Raw genomic sequence first — 18195 nt, 5'->3', positions numbered from 1 at the left:
TTTTGAGACAGGGAGGGACAGAGCATCAACAGGGGAGGGTCAGAGAGAGGGAGACACAGAATCTGAAGCAGGCTCCAGGCTCTGAGCTGTCAGCACAGAGCCCGACGTGGGGCTAGAACTCACAGACCGCAAGATCATGACCTGAGCTGAAGTCGGCTGCTTAACCGACTGAGCTGAGCCACCCAGGTGCCCCCAGCAGTCTTTGAAACAAAATTTCAGGTAAAAGCATTTTTATATTTTATTTAGAAGCATTTATTTAACCCTGTTTGTCAGGAAATGAGGATGTAGTGGCATGAGACACTGGTCTTCAAACATAAGGAAAGGGACAGTTATGACACAATTTTAAGGAGAAGAATAATAAAGACAGTTTATTGACCACTCAAGCCTGTGAGACATTTTATCTTTTACATATTGTTAATTCTGACACACTGGGTTAGGTAGATGACATTGCATTATACAGATAACATGCAAAGGGTCAGCAAAGTTTTATGATGTCCAGATTGTATGGCTGGTGAACGGCAGGGTCATTCTGTCAAATCTCCACCTAAGGCTGTAGTGGGGAGGAGACCAGGGCAGAGTCTCAGGAAGTGACAGGCTTCTCTGTGCATGTGATTGGTGATCCCTGCCGCCCTGCCCCTGCCCAGCACTGCTCTGCAGTACTCTTCTTTAGGGTTATCCTATAGTCCTGACTTCATCAGATATCAAGCAAGCTAAGTACAGATTTAATTCCTGCTTCGAAGGAAATAAGATGACAAGGTAACTGGGGGAGTCTTCTCTGAGGTGACATTTGAGTTGAGACAGGATGAGAATGAGCCAGCTGAGGAAGAGCACCCAAGGCAAAGGGAACAACAAGAGATCAATGGTCCAATGAAGGGAAGGGCTTGGCACGTGTGAGAAGCTGAAAGAAAGCAAGGGTAACCGGAAATGCCAACAGAAGGAAAGAGATGAGATGAACTTAGAGGTAGCAGAAACTGGGTTAAGAATGGCCTTCTAGGCTATGGTGAGTTTGTTTAGATTCTGTTCCATGAACAAGGGGAAACCATGAGAGTAAAGCGTGGGTTTAATTTTTGTCCAAGATAACTCACAGGTGGTATTAAGTGGAATGCTGCGTACATGGTATTGATTACTTCATAATTTAGTAGAAGTTGACATTTGGGCAAGTGCATTAAGAACACATTGCAGGAGGACAAGATGGAAGCAGGGAGTTGGGTTAAGAAGCTGTTGCAGTCCAGATGAGAGGATAGTAGTTTTGGACTAGGTAACCGTAGGGATGGAGAAGTGGATTCATTCAAGATGTATTTTAGAGACTGCAGGATTTACTGATAGATTGGACAACTGCAGAATCAAAGTGGTATTTACTGAGATGGTGAAAATGGGAGTAGGCTGGGGGCGGAGGGGATGGCGCGGGTATCAAGAGTTCCAGTTTGGGCGCATGTAAGTTTGCTATGCCTTGTGGACATACACGTGGAGATACCAAACAGGCTGTTGGTTATCAGTCTGGATCTCAGGGTCACTTCCAGACTGGAATCATGAACCTGGGAGTTATATTCATATGCAAAGCCATGAAACCGGATAAAGTCATCCCAGGGGTGTGGAGAGAGGCGTCCTAACTCAAGAAAACCTTAACATCAGAAGCTGTTCTGAACCTAACCAGCGCAGTATGAGGAGAACTAGGAGCAGTTAGGGTCTAGGAAGCCAAGAATAGAGGCTTCCTATTGTGAGAGCAAAACGCAATGCCGGGTGTAGCGCTCGAAAGGAAAAACAAGGAGGCTTCGGGGATCCCACCGCCAGGACAAATCACAGCAACACCCACCCATCCACGCCCCACTCCCGCCCCGTCCTCCTCTGGACAGCGCCGCCCCTCCGCTTTCCCGGAAGCCTCTGGGGCTGCTGTCCGTCGCCATCTTGGTTGCCGGCCACCAGGCTGGGAGGCTGCGCGTGCGCGGGGGCCCAGCCGGCTCCGGCGGGCGCGGTGCGTCCCTGAGGCTGGAGGTCGGGGTTTGTCAGCGGCCGCGATGACCCAGGCGGAGAAGGGGGACGCTGAGAACGGGAAGGAGAAGGGCGGAGAGAAGGAGAAGGAGCAGCGCGGCGTGAAACGACCCATCGTGCCCGCGCTGGTGCCGGAGTCGCTGCAGGAGGTGCGGCGCGGCGCTGGGGGCGGGTCTCGAAGAAGGCCTTCCGGTTGGGCGGGGGTGAAAAGGCAGGCGGCGAGGCAAGGTTTCCGGCCCCCACCCTCGTGGCTGGCGCGGGTGGTGGTTGTCTCTCCGGTCGGCCGCGGTATGGGCCCTGGGCCCTTGCCTGCTTTCCAAGCAGCTGTGGAGTGTCAGTGAGCGCAGGTGGAGTTTAGCGCCGGGCAAGGACACATGGCGGTGCAGGCGTTTTCCTGTGTGAAGGCTATCTTTGGGAGTGGAGGCCGATTCCAGCATAAAGCAAGGAAAAGGCAAACGATCGTCTGAATGGACAAGAAGAGTTTGTGTGTCAAAATCAGAACAAGATGAAGTCATACCAACCAGAAAAAAATTATTTGTCGTAGCATGGCCGGCAAAGGACCTGTGTGTGTGTATTCCTACTGATGAATGAAAAAAATACCAACATTCCCGTAGGGAAATGGGTAAATTCACAGCAGAAATAAGGCATTTACGTGGTCAGAATTTCATGTTGGACATCTGTGAGGCAGCTTCCTAACTGGTGGCTGGGTTAAGGATAACACCCAACTGTTCAGGCAGCTGTAGGATGTATAGCACCGTGCTGGCTCATGGGAATCCCCCAGGGTGATAGTTACTGTTGCCCTGGCCTGTTTCTCCGCCCTTCTAGTTGAGGGGGCAGGCTGGATGGTCTGTATGGGCCTTGCACATTCCCACCATGTATGATTCTTTAGCATTCTGTGACTGGGAGGCAGGAGGGTAGAGCTCACAGTTGGGCAGCAGGTATCAGGGTATATGGTGTCAGATGGGCTAGTACAGAAGGCCATAGGGAAGTGTTGGGCACACACAGCAGGTGCCTCCTCTGGCCCTGATGGTCTGAGAAGGTTTTAAAGGAAATGACGTTTGGACTAAGACCCAAAGAGTGATTAGGAGTTAGGGGAAATCTCGGAAGGAGAACAGTGTGGAAGAGACCTGGGTCAGGAGAGGAGATCAAGTGTTGGTGATCAGGGTGTCTGAAAGTGAGGAAGAAGAGGGAGCGAGAGGTGGGACAGGAGATTGTAGCGGAGCCTATCATGAGAGGCATAAAGAAAGAGTCTGGTCTCTCCTGAAGGCAGTGCAGAACTTTGGAAGGTTAGACAGACCCTGGGCTGCAGGATTAATTCGCTTAAGCCTCACAATAGCTCTGTGAGGTAGGAACCTCATCCAGAGCAAGGAAGTGGTGCAGTATGAATTTGAAGACAAATCTGTGAATCCAGATCCTGGGCCCTTAACCACTATAGCAACATTTCCTTAATCCAGTCAGTTGTAGAACACCCTTTAGTTTTTCCATGTTCTCTATGGTTTTTTCATATCCATTATTTGCTTAATAACTTCTTTTACTTGGTCTTATTTAAGTAATAATATTCAGGAAGTGATGTGTGGGATGTACTGGCTAGTTTTTTCCTGAAATGTTAAAATAAATATGTAGTTGTTAAAAAATATTTGTCCATGCTTTGGAAGACTGCCATTACTACCCCAGAGCTTTCTGATCAATATGCTGCAGCCTGTGTGCCATTAATGAGGTACAGGGATCTCCAATGGCAAGCAGTTTCATCTTTTCACTCCAGTCTGCTGGACAAATGTCTGCCATAGCACAAAAAAGCTTGGGAAGTACTGTTTAACATCACGCCAGCCATGTGAAAGTGCTGCTTTCAATATCTCCTAGGATCCTGTGTGCTGTGCACTGGGCATAGATAGTGAACAAGACAGAAGTGATCCCTTTTTACATGAAGGTTTTTGTCTGTTGGGAGGGCAGACAGTAAAAAATTACAAGAATGACAAGTGTCAAGAAAAAGGGTACCATAAGGTTATATTGTAAGGGGACAAGCAAACCTAATCTGATGACATTTAACTTCAGAACTGAAGGGGAAAGTAGGATTTACCAGGGAGAAAGGACGTGGCAGGCAAAGGGAGCTGCCTGTGTGAAGATCTGGAAGTCAGAGTGGTGAGTTAAATCAAGAGATAGCTAAAATTAAAAAAAAAATTTTTAAATGTTTACTTACTTTTGACAGAGAGAGATGGTATGAGTGGAGGGAGGGGTAGAGAGAGAGAGGGAGACACAGAATCTGAAGCAGGCTCCAGGCTCTATGCTGTCAGCACAAAGCCTGATGAGGGACCTGAACTCATGAGCTATGACATCATGACCTGAGCCGAAATCCGATGCTTAACCAGATGAACCACCCAGGTGCCCCAAGAAATCAAGAGAGATCTAGATTAGGAAGATTAAAGAGAAAGGAAGTGGTCCTCAAGTAAGGTTAGAGAAGTAGACAGGGTCTTGATCTCAGAGGTTCCTGACTGTATCTTACGGGCAAACTATGGAAATGTTTTAAATGGATACATGCAAGAAGACACATCTATAGCTCAAGGGCAGCTCCTTACTACCTAAGGAGTCGTGCAGGAATGGTGGCTCTCCCTGGAAATTCTGAATCAGAAAATGTGTAGTGGAGGCTTAGAATCTAAGCATCTTTAAGTGACTCAGCTTTAGCTAGTAGTACTTCACTAGTCATGGTATTTCCCACGTGTATTCCTTGCCTGTGACCCCTAGTAATCTGAAAGTTCTCTGGTGGTCAGGATTTTGTCTTGGTCACCATTGTACCCCCAGTACCTAGCACAGAAATGCCCAGTAATTATAGGTTAACTTGCATTAGATAATTATGGTTTTGTTCATTTAAACAAATACTGACCTGTGTACTGTGGTCAGATCCTGGGAGCACAGAAATACTAAAAGAGTTTGCATTCAGGCAGAGAGCAATAATTGGATGCCTCTCAAAGAGCTACCTTCAGTGAATTATTTTGATACCTTTGAGTCTGATAGTCATAGGAAACTTAACTTCTTAGTCTTGCCTGTTACCTACATGTTATTTAACTTGTTACCTGCATATTATTTACCAAGGTCACACTCCTGTGTTTTGCATTTGCAGCAAATCCAGAGCAACTTCATTGTTGTCATACACCCAGGTTCAACAACCTTAAGGATTGGGCGAGCTACAGACACACTTCCTGCTAGCATTCCTCATGTAATTGCACGAAGGCACAAACAACAAGGGCAGCCACTATACAAGGACAACTGGCTCCTAAGGGAAGGACTAAATGTAAGTCAGAAATGGAGGACCTGGAGAGAAAGCCCAAGGTGGTTTCTTTGGGAGAGCTTACACATTCAAGTATACACAGTATACTTGAATAAACATCTCCATCTTCATAGCTTTAATGCGTTTTAAAATAATAACATCATTCAGGGTTACAAGTAGTATTTTTAATCTGAGCTAGTGGTGTTAGATTGTATAGAAATAATTATAACAAAAGTAAATTAAAAATTTTTTCACCCATCAATATGAATTGGGTATTGATAAAGGTGATGTCGCTCACTTAAAATAATGCCTTAAGGTCTCTATTAACTGACTGCCAAATTTTTCTCTTCCAGATACTTACAGTGTATATTGAGCTTGTATTTTCAATCTATAAGTAAATTGAATTGTTATAATCAGTTACTACAATCTTAGGTCAAATTGTAATCTGAAGGCAAAACTACATATATCCTTGTAGGTAGCATTTACTTTATCTTATCTTGCAGATAGTAATTATGAGAAAGTATTTCATGGTAGATGTTAAAATATATATTTTGCATCGTAATCCATGTTTAAGTTTTAGATCGAAGGTAGTTTTAGGAATTTGCAGTTTCTATACTTCAAATAGTAAACTTTAGGATTTTTTTTTTTTTTAGCATGACTGGAAGACTGTGTAAGTCCCATTTCTAAGCCTAAATGTAACTTGAGAGTATAAGAGTCTAAATTCACTTATATTTTTGGATCTTACAATTCTTTTGTAGGGCATAAATGTCAGGGGTAAAAGTTGATAGAAAACAATAACTTTTTCACAGAGATGTTTACAGATCTATTCCTTATAATGTCACAGCAACTTGAATACCTGCTGATTAAACAAAATAACACATGAGTGAATGTAGCATTGTTACAAAATCGAGAATAATGAGAATTATGTACATGTACGGAAAAGTCTCTGAAATACTTTATAAATACAAAGTAGCTAGCTATCCTGATCAGTGCTATGAAAAATTTTGTCATTCAGACTTCCTTGAGGTTATAGATTTTTGCAAATAGTTGGGTTTATGGGTGAGGGTTCCTTTCTGACTTTTTAATTTATAAATAGTAAAATGATTACTTTGAGTTCTTAAGATTGATACGTATGACAAAGATTAAGGAAATACTGCTACTTGTTGATGAGGGAGCATTTCTTCTTGGTGGATTAAATTAGTAGTTTGCCAAATTGCTTTCTCTTTTCACTGAATCCTTTGTACTGGTCATCTCTCACTTTTCCCCCCAGAAACCAGAAAGTAATGAACAAAGACAAAATGGCCTTAAAATGGTGGATCAAGCAATATGGTCTAAAAAGATGTCAAACGGTACAAGACGGATTCCCGTGTCCCCTGAACAGGTTCACCCTTAACTCTTTCTTCAGATTTATTCTTTAACTGCTATTGTGTCATAATGCCAATCGTGTACTCTCTCAGTTTCATTATGCAAATTAAAGATAGGATTTCCTTAAAAGAGGAAGAAAAAACCGTTCATAACCACCTACAGAATATCCAAATCAGTGTCACAAATGCTTGTGCATGCTGAATAATTGAAAAGATGGTTTTCTTATGGCAAGTTCATAAACATTTATAGTTTACCTGATGGTCTTAAGTGTATAATTCCAGGATCTGTAAGAACATGGGAAGCTATGTTCTTCCTACATTTGTCATTTTAATATGATAAAAAATACTGTTAGGAGTGGATGTGAGTTGGTATGATACATAAATGTGTATTCAGTTTTAAGCAGAGTATAGTAGTGATTTTGGACTGGTTATGAATCACAGTCTAGGTTTTAAAACCATGGGTAAAAAATCACAATTGTAGAAAAGGCCAAGAGAATCTTCCTGTGACCAGTCAGTATTTTGCCAGATATTTAGGGCTTGTGATTACATTTTGTAATCTACTATATCTGGTATGTGAGAGAGGAGAAAAGAGGACTCATACTACATTTTCCTTCCCCCTCTCCTTTTTTCTTGCAAAAATTCAGAGAGTTTTCTGATGTTCTTTTATTTCAGGCACGCTCCTACAACAAGCAGATGCGACCTGCAATTTTAGATCACTGTTCTGGAAATAAGTGGACAAACACGTCTCATCACCCTGAGTTTTTGGTGGGAGAAGAGGTAGGGAACTTTGCAGCACCATCCAGTTCTAGTTGTTTCCTAGAATTCACCATCTTCCATCTTCCTTGCGGGCCCAGATACTCACACAGGCTCCTGTGATGTTAGGTACTCCACTCTCAACATTTAGAATAGTGAGCAAATGGGGGCGCCTGGGTAGTAGCTCAGTCGGTTAAGCGTCTGACTTCAGCTCAGGTTCGTGAGTTCAAACCCCGCGTTGGCCTCTGTGCTGACAGCTCGGAGCCCAGAGCCTGCTTCGGATTCCATGTCTCCTCTCTCTTTCCCTCCCCTGCTCATTCTTGTCTCTCTCTCAACAACAACAACAAAAATAAACATTAAAAAAAGTTAATTAGAATAGTGAGCAAATGTTAATCATAACTCTGGTCTTAGATTTTTTTTTTTTTATGAAATTTATTGTCAAATTGGTTTCCATACAACACCCAGTGCTCATCCCAAAAGATGCCCTCTTCAATGCCCATGATCTTAGATGTTTAAACGTGAATTCAGAAAATGCCCAAGAAAAGTTTAACAATGTATTCATCTCCCTGTCTTTTCTAGGCCTTGTATGTTAATCCATTGGACTGTTATAATATTCACTGGCCTATCAGAAGAGGTCAGTTAAATATTCACCCAGGACCTGGGGGCTCCCTTACGGCTGTTCTGGCAGATATTGAAGTAATATGGTCTCACGCAATACAAAAATACTTGGAAATTCCACTCAAAGATTTAAAGGTGAGCTAAAATTCCCAGTTACTTGGATTGCCTTTGAGAGTCTTGTCTTACTTGTGTTTAAGTACGTATACCTGAGTTGTTTGTAATCTATTGTCCTTGGAGCATTCTCAGCCTTAAGGTGTGGAGGGTATCTTCCTTCTTGGCTGACTTCAGTTCCGGTGCCTTCTCTTTTTCTTACTGTTTCTTTGGTGTCTGTCTCTATTGCTCTGCAACCAGCAAACTTGCTCATGTTTATGCCTTCTCTCTGGGCCTTTTTTGGGACATATGTTTGTCTTATTTTTAATTTCACAAAATTTGTTTTTGTTTTTGGTTTTCTTTTTTAATCGAAGTATAGTTGACATACAATGACACATTAATTTCAGGTACAGCACAGTGATTTGGCAACACTATACATAATGCTGCGCTTACCCCAAGTGTAGCTACTGTCTGTCCCCATACTGTGCTGTTACAATACCGAGGACTGTATTCCCTATGCTGGATTTTTCATCCCCATGATTTATTCATTCTATAACTGGAAACCTCTATCTCCCACTTTCTTTCACGCATTTTTCCCATCCCCCACCTTCCTTGCATCTGGCAACTACTAATTTGTTCTCTGTATTTATGGGTCTGTTTCTGCTTTTTTTGGTTTTTCATTTGTATGTTAGATTCCACATGTAAGTGAAATCGTATGGTATTTATCTTTCTTTGACTTCCTGTACTTAGCATAATACCCTCTAGGTCCATCCATGTTATTGCAGATAGCAAGATCTCATTCTTTTATATAGCTGAGTAATATTCTATTATATGTATATACCAATCTTCTTTATCCATTTATCTATTAGTGGACACTTAGGTTGCTTCCATATCTTGGCTGTAGTAAATAATGCTTCACTGAAAGGAATGCATATATTTTTTAAAATTACTGTTTTCATTTTCTTTGGGTAATAGTAGTGGAGTTACTACTACTGTGGATTGTGCGTTATTTCTATTTCTAATTTTTTTGGAATCTCCATTCTGTTTTCCGTAGCAGCTGTACCAATTTACATTCCTACCAACAGTGTTCCTTTTTCTTCACATCCTTGCCAACACCCGTTATTTCTTGTCTGTTTGATACTAGCCATTCTGACAGTTGTGAGGTGATACCTCACTGTGGTTTTGATTTGCATTTGCCTGATGATTAGTGATGTTGAGCATCCTTTCGTGTGTCTGTTGGCCATCTCTATGTCTTTGGAAAAATGTGTCTATTGAGGTCCAAGGCCCATTTTCTAATTGGATTATTTGTTCTTCTGGTGTTGGGTTGTAGAAGTTCTTTATATATTTTGGCTGTTAATCACTTACCAGATATATCATTTGCAAATACCTTCTCCAATCAGGTAAGGTTGCCTTTTCGTTTTGTTGATGGCTTTCTTCATTGTCCAAACTTATTTTACTATAGCTCCAATAGTTTAGTTTTACTTTTGCTTCCCTTGCCTCAGGAAACCAGAAAAATGTTGCTAAGGCTGATGTCAAAGAATTTGCTGCCTGTGTTTTCTTCTAGGAGTTTTATCATTTCAGGTCTCACATCTCCATTTTTAATTCATTTCTAATGTATTTTCATGAATGGTTTAAGAAAGTGGTCCAGTTTCATTCTTTTGCATGTAACTGTCCAGTTTTTCCAGCACCATTTGTTGAAGAGATATTTTCCCATTGTATATCCTTGCCTCCTGTGTCAAATTGACCATATATGTGTGGGTTTATTTCTGGGTTCTATTCTGTTCATTGATCTATATGTGTATTTTTGTGCTGGTATCATATGGTCCTGATTATTATAGCTTTGTAGTGTATTTTGAAATCTGGGGTTGTGATACCATTTGACAAGTTTTTAATAATTTAAAGGGAAAAAAAAAAATCCTCACACAACTTCAAAATTAGTGTTTTCATTAAACCCCAAAGATAGCAGGGGGGGGTTGAGGTTTTGTTTCGTGCCCCTAATCATTGTTGCCATCCTTTAGAGAGAATCCTCTCTGAAGACAAATGTAGTGACATTTATTTTGACCGGACTTTAGCATTAACTGTTTTATCTTTTTTTTTTCCCCTTTGCTTTTCTTTTTAGTATTATAGATGTATCTTGCTGATTCCTGATATTTATAATAAACAGCATGTGAAAGAACTAGTGAATATGATCTTAATGAAGATGGGTTTTTCAGGTATGTCCTATATTCCAGAGAAATCTACCCGAAATGAGATTGGTTTTCTGTTTTTATTGACAAAGTTAATCTAATTCACTGCTTTCTTGAAATGTTTATTCTGAGAGGATCTGCTGTGCTTGGACGATTGCTCAGGGGTTTCCAGACTTTAACTGAATGTCTGTCTTACGATCTTTACTGCTGCCTAGCTGATGGCTCCTCTGCCTTTGTGTCTCAGGGATTGTGGTCCATCAGGAGTCTGTGTGTGCCACCTTTGGAAGTGGTTTAAGCAGCACTTGTATCGTAGATGTTGGAGATCAGAAGACAAGTGTGTGTTGTGTGGAGGATGGGGTCTCTCATCGGAATACTCGGTAAGGACCTTGGAAGGTGGCTTTCTCTGCTCCTTCTCCCCTCAGAGCCTGTTCAGCTATAAAGCGTCACAAGTTAGAAATGAAATTTTTTTTTTAATTTTTTTTTTTTTTTTTTACATTTATTCATTTTTGATAGAGACAGAGCACAAGTGGGGGAGGGACAGAGAGAGAGGGAGACACAGAATGGGAAGCAGGCTCCAGGCTCTGAGCTGTCAGCACAGAGCCAGATGCGGGGCTCGAACTCACAAACCGCGAGATCACGATCTGAGCGGAAGTCGGACACTTAACAGACTGAGCCACCCAGGGGCCCCTTAGAAATGAAATTTTTATAAGGAATTATATTCACAGTTGTGGAAATACAAATTCTAGCAAGGCTACAAAGCACTGATTTTACCTTTCCTGTTGGAATTCTCTGCTGTGAGTTCACATCAGCAGCTCCTGAAGATCCCTGCTTGGTATAGTGTTAGCTCTGTGTCTTGCTATGGTCTGGAGTGAAAATACCAATTATGCTCATAGCAAAGTTTTATTTAGACAAGACGTGTAGGGGAAAATAGGTTTTCAGGTCTGAATTCTCTAGCTAGCATTTGAGTATTTGCTTTTGTCGTAATTGTTCAGTGAGTGATGAGTAGCTTTCTTGTCCGTTCCCTTTGTGATGTCATCACTGATATGAGAGATATCAGGCACAAGTTTGCTGCTTGTCCTTCCCTAGACAAGCCCAACACAGGCAGTGCACATACAGGTTCTCTGCAACATCTTGTGCTCCCAGGATGGCTTCTTCAGGATGCTGTAGTTCTTATCCCTCACATAGATAGTTTGAGTCACAGGGTAGACAAACATTGGAAAGTGGGCCTAACCAGTCCATGAGGAAGGTTAATCTCTGTTGCTTCCCACCCCAAGTCATGGTGCATTCGAAAACCCAGTGTGAGTTATTGTGACTCATCTACTGTTTGTATTGGCTGATGCCGTTGGTTCTTAAAGTGTGGAGAAAATACTGGACCTAGGTCTCCTACTGCTAAAATAACATAGCAGTGTTCTTTCTGAATTGTAGAACCATTCAGTTAGTGGGTAGTACACTCTAAACTTTCTTCCCATGAGTTTGTCCTATGATGTCACTGCCTGTGAACTTGATATGCTGGTGAATACAAGACAGGCAAACAGCTAGTGTATGGTAAACATAGTGACTTAGGAATGAGCTGCATTTAGTCATGTGTATTCTGTTTCTTGGACTTTTTGCAAATAGCATGACTGCTCCTAGGTGCCCACCCCTGGTTGTGTGCTGGAGTCCATTTCTCCATCCCATTCGTCCATCCTGTCCTTTCAGTCTATTCATGCATTAGACATCTTTTGAGACTTGTCATGTTTCTCTGCATGATGGATTTTTTGAAATGCCCTTTGCACTTTCTTGACTGACAGATTACCCACCTGCCTTTTCTTTTAACTCTAGGCTCTGTCTGGCGTATGGGGGCTCTGACGTGTCAAGGTGTTTCTACTGGCTGATGCAGCGAGCTGGGTTCCCTTACCGAGAATGCCAGCTAACAAATAAAATGGATTGTCTTCTTCTACAGCACCTTAAAGAAACTTTTTGTCATTTAGATCAGGTGGGAGCAAAATCAAAATTGCTGATTATTTTTATTTCCAGGAAAAATTGTAAGATATTTAAAAGGCAGTTAAAAATGTAACAATGTTGGGGCGCCTGGGTGGCTCAGTCAGTTGAGCATCTGACTTCAGCCTAGGTCATGATCTCACTGTTCCCGAGTTTGAGCCCTGCGTTGGGCTCTGTGCTGACATCTCAGAGCCTGGAGCCTGTTTCGGATTCTGTGTCTCCCTCTCTGTCTCTGCCACTCCCCTGCTTGTGCTCTGTCTCTCTCTCTCTCTTTCTCTCTCTCTCTCTCTCTCTCTCTCTCTCTCTCTCTCAAAAATAAATATTAAAAAAAAAAATGTAACAATGTTATGCCACGCTTTCAACCCAAGTTGACAGAGCCTTGAAGTGGAAGCTCTTAAGGAGTGAGGGTGTTTTGGTAAGGTCAGAGCCATCAGGATGTGTCTCAGGCTCTAGAAAATACAGCTGGCTTTTTTAAGAAAGAGTATGTAAGAACTTTCTTTCTTTTTAGGATCTTTGATCATTCCGATAAAGGTTGAAGATACACCTTTACATGTAATAAATATATAGGTGCAGACATTTAATAAAATGGCATCATTTGAAGCACTTAATGTTGCAAACATTGTTGTATGTGGATTCCTACCTTTTTATGCATCTGTGTCAGACTTTTTTTTCCCTAACATTTTTCAGACTATCTAATTCTGAATAATGGGATTTTGAGGAACCTAAGACTGGTAGCATTTCTCAGTTATTGAGAAAATTTGCTTATTGATTTGGGTAATTGTATTCATATGTCTCAATAATGAAAAAAAATGCAGATGGTAGAAATTTTGGAATTGTTAAAAGGGAAGCAAGGTACATTTTGACTCTTATTTTACTAAGTTCCAGGTGGAATGGTACAAAGTTGCAGGGCAGTCTTGTTATAAGTGAGATTTGGATTGTGGAGAGGCTTAACTATAATTTGAGGAGTTTACATGCACTTTTACTGGCTCACTGACAGCATCTTTTCCTGGAATCAGGACATCTCTGGGCTTCAGGATCATGAGTTTCAGATTCGACATCCGGATTCCCCTGCCCTACTTTACCAGTTTCGATTAGGAGATGAAAAACTCCAGGTAACATATGGGTGTATATTTCTGTGGGTAGAAAGAAAGCTGACCTGGTTCACTCACACTGAGAGAATATGCACTTGTGTGAAACCTCGTGAGGTTAGAATGTCAACTGGTATAGATTAGCTGCTAAGCCAGCTTTTTTTTTTTTTTAAACATTATGTTTAGTGTTTATTTTTAAAAATAATTTTTTTTTTTTTTTTTAGTCTTTATTTTTGAGAGGGAGAGAGAACATGAGCAGGGGAGGAGCAGAGAGAGAAGGAGACACAGAGTTCGAAGCAGGCTCCAGGCTCTGAGCTGTCAGCACAGAGCCCGACACGGGGCTTGAACTCACAAACCGTGAGATCATGACCTGAGCCGAAGTCTGATGCCCAACTGACTGAGCCACCCAGGCGCCCCTGTTTAGTGTTTATTTTTGAGAGAGAGAGGGTGAGGGAGGGAGGGGCAGAGAGAGAGAGAGAGGGAGAGGGGCAGAGAGAGAGAGAGGGAGACAGAGAATCCAAAGCAGGCTACACGCTGTCAATGCAAAGCCTGGTGTGGGGCTTGAACCCACGAACGGTGAGATCATGACCTGGGCCAAAGTCAGACACTCAACCGATTGAGCCACCCAGGCGCCCCTGCTAAACCAGCTTTTAAGCCACTGATAGAGTACAGATTAGAATAGATGATGAGGACCATCTTTTTAATTAGCTGCTATGTGATTTGTTATTATTTAGAGAGAGAAGGACTGTTCTTATTAGGAAATTATAAAGTAGTTTATTTGCCACTTGCATTACACGTTTTGACATTTCTCTTTGTGGCGTCACATCACTCATTCAGTTGGATGATTTCTGTTAAGTTTTCTGGCCTCTTGTGCAATAAAGAAATAATGCTACTCCCAAAAGAGAATGCTTATTGAGTCTGCCTTCTAGGATCTGATCTGCCAATTTTGTTTTGGGAAGAACAGAACTTAATAGATCAGTTTTTTTCAGAAAGCCACGTGTCCGTGATTGATCATTCTTTTCCTTACTTGCACAGGCTCCAATGGCTTTGTTTTACCCAGCAACTTTTGGAATTGTTGGACAGAAGATGACAACTTTGCAGCACAGATCCCAGGGTGACCCTGAGGATCCTCATGATGAGCATTATCTGCTGGCCACGCAGAGCAAGCAAGAACAGGTCTGCAGAAATTCTGGTGTGAGAGGAGACAGCTTGGTCCCTGCGGAAGTTTGCCCGTGATTAGTGGGTCGGTGCAGTCACTGCAGTCTGACTACATACTGAAGCTAATACTGTTTTTAGAACTGGAGACGTGATGAAGTCTAAATTTCAAGTCAGATGACAGATTTCTTCATTCAGCAGACATGAAGCCAATTTTCAGAATACCAGTCCACAAATTTAAAAGTTAATTTAATAAAGATATTTATTTTTGGTGTGAAAGCTATCTACTTTTGAATGTTTATCCAGTAGTGAGTATTTTTAGTAAAATCTCACCTATTTTTAAAATTATAATGTAAAAGGTATGTGGCCTAGGCAAAAAGCTGAATTCTTTTGTCCAGAGCTGATGATCCAAGTAATAGGATGTCTGATACAGGGGCACAAATGAAAGCTCTTCTCTCCCAGTGAAACAGCAGCTCAGGATGGAGAGAGGAGGGCTTATAAACCTTTTCTAGTCTTTGTCCCTGTCCCAATGGTGAGCATGAGGTGGTTGGATAAGGTCTGAAAATGAGGATTAGGCAGGAGGCACAGGCACAAGAATTCTACTGAAATTCTCCACTTAAAAACTCAGTTCAAGGGGGAAATGTCCGTGTACACTGTCATTTCAATTTGCAAATCCAACCAGTAATAGGTGTGAGACTTGCCCTTCTTGCCAATGGCTGCTTTGGAATTGTCAGCACACCCTCATCTTTTGTACACCACGTCTCACTCCCAGGTGATCTGGGAGTGGGTGCAGGTGCTTGGCCACGTGCTAGTGTGTATTCCCTCCACACCACAGTGGTGGACCTTTGTTTTATAGTAGTATAAAGTAGTGTAGTAGGGAGGGGTGGGGTCTAGCTGGAGAACATCAGCGCTATTCTGTTATACCATCCATTTGATTGTCCTTTTGTTTGATTTAAAGTCTGCAAAAGCTACTGCTGACCGAAAGTCTGCATCCAAACCCATTGGATTTGAAGGTGATCTTCGTGGCCAGTCCTCTGATCTTCCAGAAAGACTCCATGCCCAGGAGGTGGATTTGGGATCCTCCCAGGGAGACTGTTTGATGGCCGGCAATGAATCTGAGGAGGCTCTCACAGCACTGATGTCCAGGAAGACTGCCATCTCGCTGTTTGAAGGGAAGGCCCTGGGCCTGGATAAAGCCATTCTTCACAGCATAGACTGCTGTTGTAAGCACGTTGTAAGATAGCAGTTAGGTGAATTGGTTCAGGCTAGGGTGTGGTTGTGCTGCGTAGCATATGCATTGAAAAACTGTTGGGCACATGCTTTGTGCCTGCATTGTCTGGTGTTAGGAAGTGGTTCCCAGCCTTGTTGAGCATGTAGCCTAGTGGAGGAAACCAAAGAAGTTAAATTGTCACACAAGTGTGAAATTACAACTCTGACTGGTGCTGCAAAGTTGAACAAAAGGGAAAATTGAGCTGACTCTGAGAGCTTCTGATTGAGGGACTTAATAAGGGATTTTTACTGGTAGGAGGAGGTATAGATGGTGGGAGGCAGGGAATCTTTTCTTAGGGAAGAGCCATTTGAGAACGGTCTAGGAGGTCAGAAGGTCACCAGGTGGCATTCCAGGCAAAGGAAGAGGCCTGTGTGGAGGCCAGCGTGCCTGGGAGGTGAGATGCCAGGATAGGGCTGGAGAAGCAGTGAGTCACGCCACAGTAGACTTTGTAGGCCCCCGTAGAAATTTTGGTCCTAATCCTGCAAGTCGCAGGGTGGGGGGTGCAGCAGCATGTTCACTTTGGTGTTTTGCAAGGTTCTTCTGGCTGCATTGTTGAGGGTGGGTTGGGGAGAGAGCTTTGAGGAGCCTCAATTGTCCAAACGAGATGGTGGTGGCTTGGCCCAGTGGTGGATATGGAAGAAAGAGTGGAAGGAATATCATTGTCTTTTCAGCATCTGATGATACCAAAAAGAAGATGTACAGTTCCATCCTGGTGGTAGGAGGTGGTTTGATGTTTCATAAAGCTCAAGAATTTCTGCAGCACAGAATTCTCAACAAAATGCCACCTTCATTCAGGCGAATTATTGAGAATGTGGACGTGATCACAAGGCCCAAGGTCTGTTGTCCATGGTGCAGTTGGATTGTATGCGAATGAAACCAGCACTGATTCTAATTGTAATAAAATCCTGGAAGGCATGAGCTTGCATCTGGGCAGCTCTTGAGGGTATGGGCAAGTGGAAAGATTTCTTTCAGTAGGTCACAGATTTGGTGCAAGTAGCTCTGGGTGGGCACCTGGATTCCTGGGTGTTAGACCCCACTGTGCTCTCCAGACCAGCACGGCTGGCTTCCAGAAGCCATGCCTTTGGAAAAGGACTGGGTGGGCAAGGAGAAGACTGGCGGGTCTTGGCCAGAAAAACTTCAGTTTTAGCTTTCATGTTAAAGATCTGCTGCTGGTCCCCGGACCAGGGCATCATTAAGGATCCTTTTGGCCTGAACTATCTTGGAAAGAAACATAAGCCCAGGAATTTAGAAAGAGATTGTATCTGTATTTCATTATATCTCACAAACAGTTCCTGGAAATGTTCTTATTTAATTTTAATCCTGAGGGAGGGATTACGGGATACATTTACTCCCCTCTAACTTCAGAATAAGTAATTTCCTTATGTCTGTTTCTGCATATGGGGCCTATTGGTGGAATAATAGTGAGTGGTAGCATCTTCCATAATAAACACTAAAAAGTTTTCCTGTCAGTTGGAACAGAGAGATGTCTGTAGTTCATGGGTCCTGCATGAATGAGTCTTTAATGCAGGTTGAAAATCCGGCTGTTTTAAGTATTGATTCAGCAGGTTTTTTTCCTACTCCCAAATACAAGGAAATTATTAAGTATATGTCTTGTCTGCTTTTGCTGTGTCACTGCTCTAGGACATGGATCCCCGGCTGATTGCATGGAAAGGAGGGGCCGTGCTGGCTTGTTTGGACACGACACAGGAGCTGTGGATCTATCAGAGAGAATGGCAGCGCTTTGGTGTCCGCATGTTACGAGAGCGAGCTGCTTTTGTGTGGTGAAAGTGGGCAGGAAGTCAGTGTTGAAGACCAAAAATAAGCATCCTGGTATAAAGACTCTTAAAGGATATATGTATTTTAATTTATTGACTCAGATGCTTAAGTTTCATGGAAAATAAATGAATTTTAACTTTTATGTTGACAGCAGGACTTTGGTGTGAAATTATAAGCTGCTTTTGTAGTCAGGACATTTAAGGATAAATGCGAACTTAGTCTTCAGTGGCAAACTCTCCTGCCCCTTTCTCAGGGTGGCAGGAGCTCCCTGATGATGGGAAATGTTGCTGTTGTATGGCTCTCATATGTATGCCTTGATTTAAGTTGACCTCAGTGTCCTCAGACAATCGCATGCAGCCATAGGAGTGGGTATATGACTCGTGTACCTGAATCCTGAGAACTGTCCAGTCATGCCATTTCCCTCATGTGTTACAGCAGGCACACATGTTGTGACTCCTCTGTGCTCTTGGAATTCCAAATAAGAAGAAAAAAAAGGTTTTTTCTTTTTTTCTGTTGGATTACAAAAAAGATAGTGACCAGTAGAGGTTTGGATTTCCAGAGGCAAAGATTTAAAGCTGGGTGGGCCGGCTTTTGTTACCCAACATGCTTCCAGGTGGGCTTGGGGAAAGAAAACCGTCATTATCTGACCAAAACAACAAAAACT

General features: G+C 42.5%; 1 protein-coding gene across 5 annotated transcripts; it reads left to right on the top strand.

Moving 5' to 3' along the window:
* The first annotated feature begins 1887 nt into the window (after nucleotides 1-1887).
* Nucleotides 1888-17681, top strand: ACTR8 (actin related protein 8). 5 transcript variants are annotated; one of them, XM_053897092.1, is made up of 13 exons: nucleotides 1889-2138; nucleotides 5105-5275; nucleotides 6522-6632; nucleotides 7288-7392; nucleotides 7948-8121; nucleotides 10196-10289; nucleotides 10507-10639; nucleotides 12084-12237; nucleotides 13259-13354; nucleotides 14366-14506; nucleotides 15444-15708; nucleotides 16427-16590; nucleotides 17397-17681. In XM_053897092.1, exons 1-13 carry the CDS (start codon nucleotides 2016-2018, stop codon nucleotides 17538-17540), a joined length of 1875 nt encoding a protein of 624 aa, XP_053753067.1. In that variant the 5' UTR covers nucleotides 1889-2015; the 3' UTR covers nucleotides 17541-17681. The 5 variants fall into 5 exon arrangements, with proteins under 5 accessions (XP_053753068.1, XP_053753067.1, XP_053753069.1 ...); XM_053897094.1 differs by lacking the exon at nucleotides 1889-2138 and adding an exon at nucleotides 2226-2611; XM_053897095.1 differs by lacking the exon at nucleotides 1889-2138 and adding an exon at nucleotides 3665-4128.
* The last annotated feature ends 514 nt before the right edge of the window (nucleotides 17682-18195 follow it).

The sequence above is a fragment of the Panthera pardus genome, unplaced genomic scaffold, assembly GCF_024362965.1.
Source record: "Panthera pardus isolate Hobbes unplaced genomic scaffold, ASM2436296v1 HiC_scaffold_8, whole genome shotgun sequence".
NCBI classification, from domain to species: Eukaryota; Metazoa; Chordata; class Mammalia; order Carnivora; family Felidae; genus Panthera; species Panthera pardus.
Note: the sequence above shows the minus strand (reverse complement) of the source record. Positions and strands in the feature narration are given on the sequence as shown.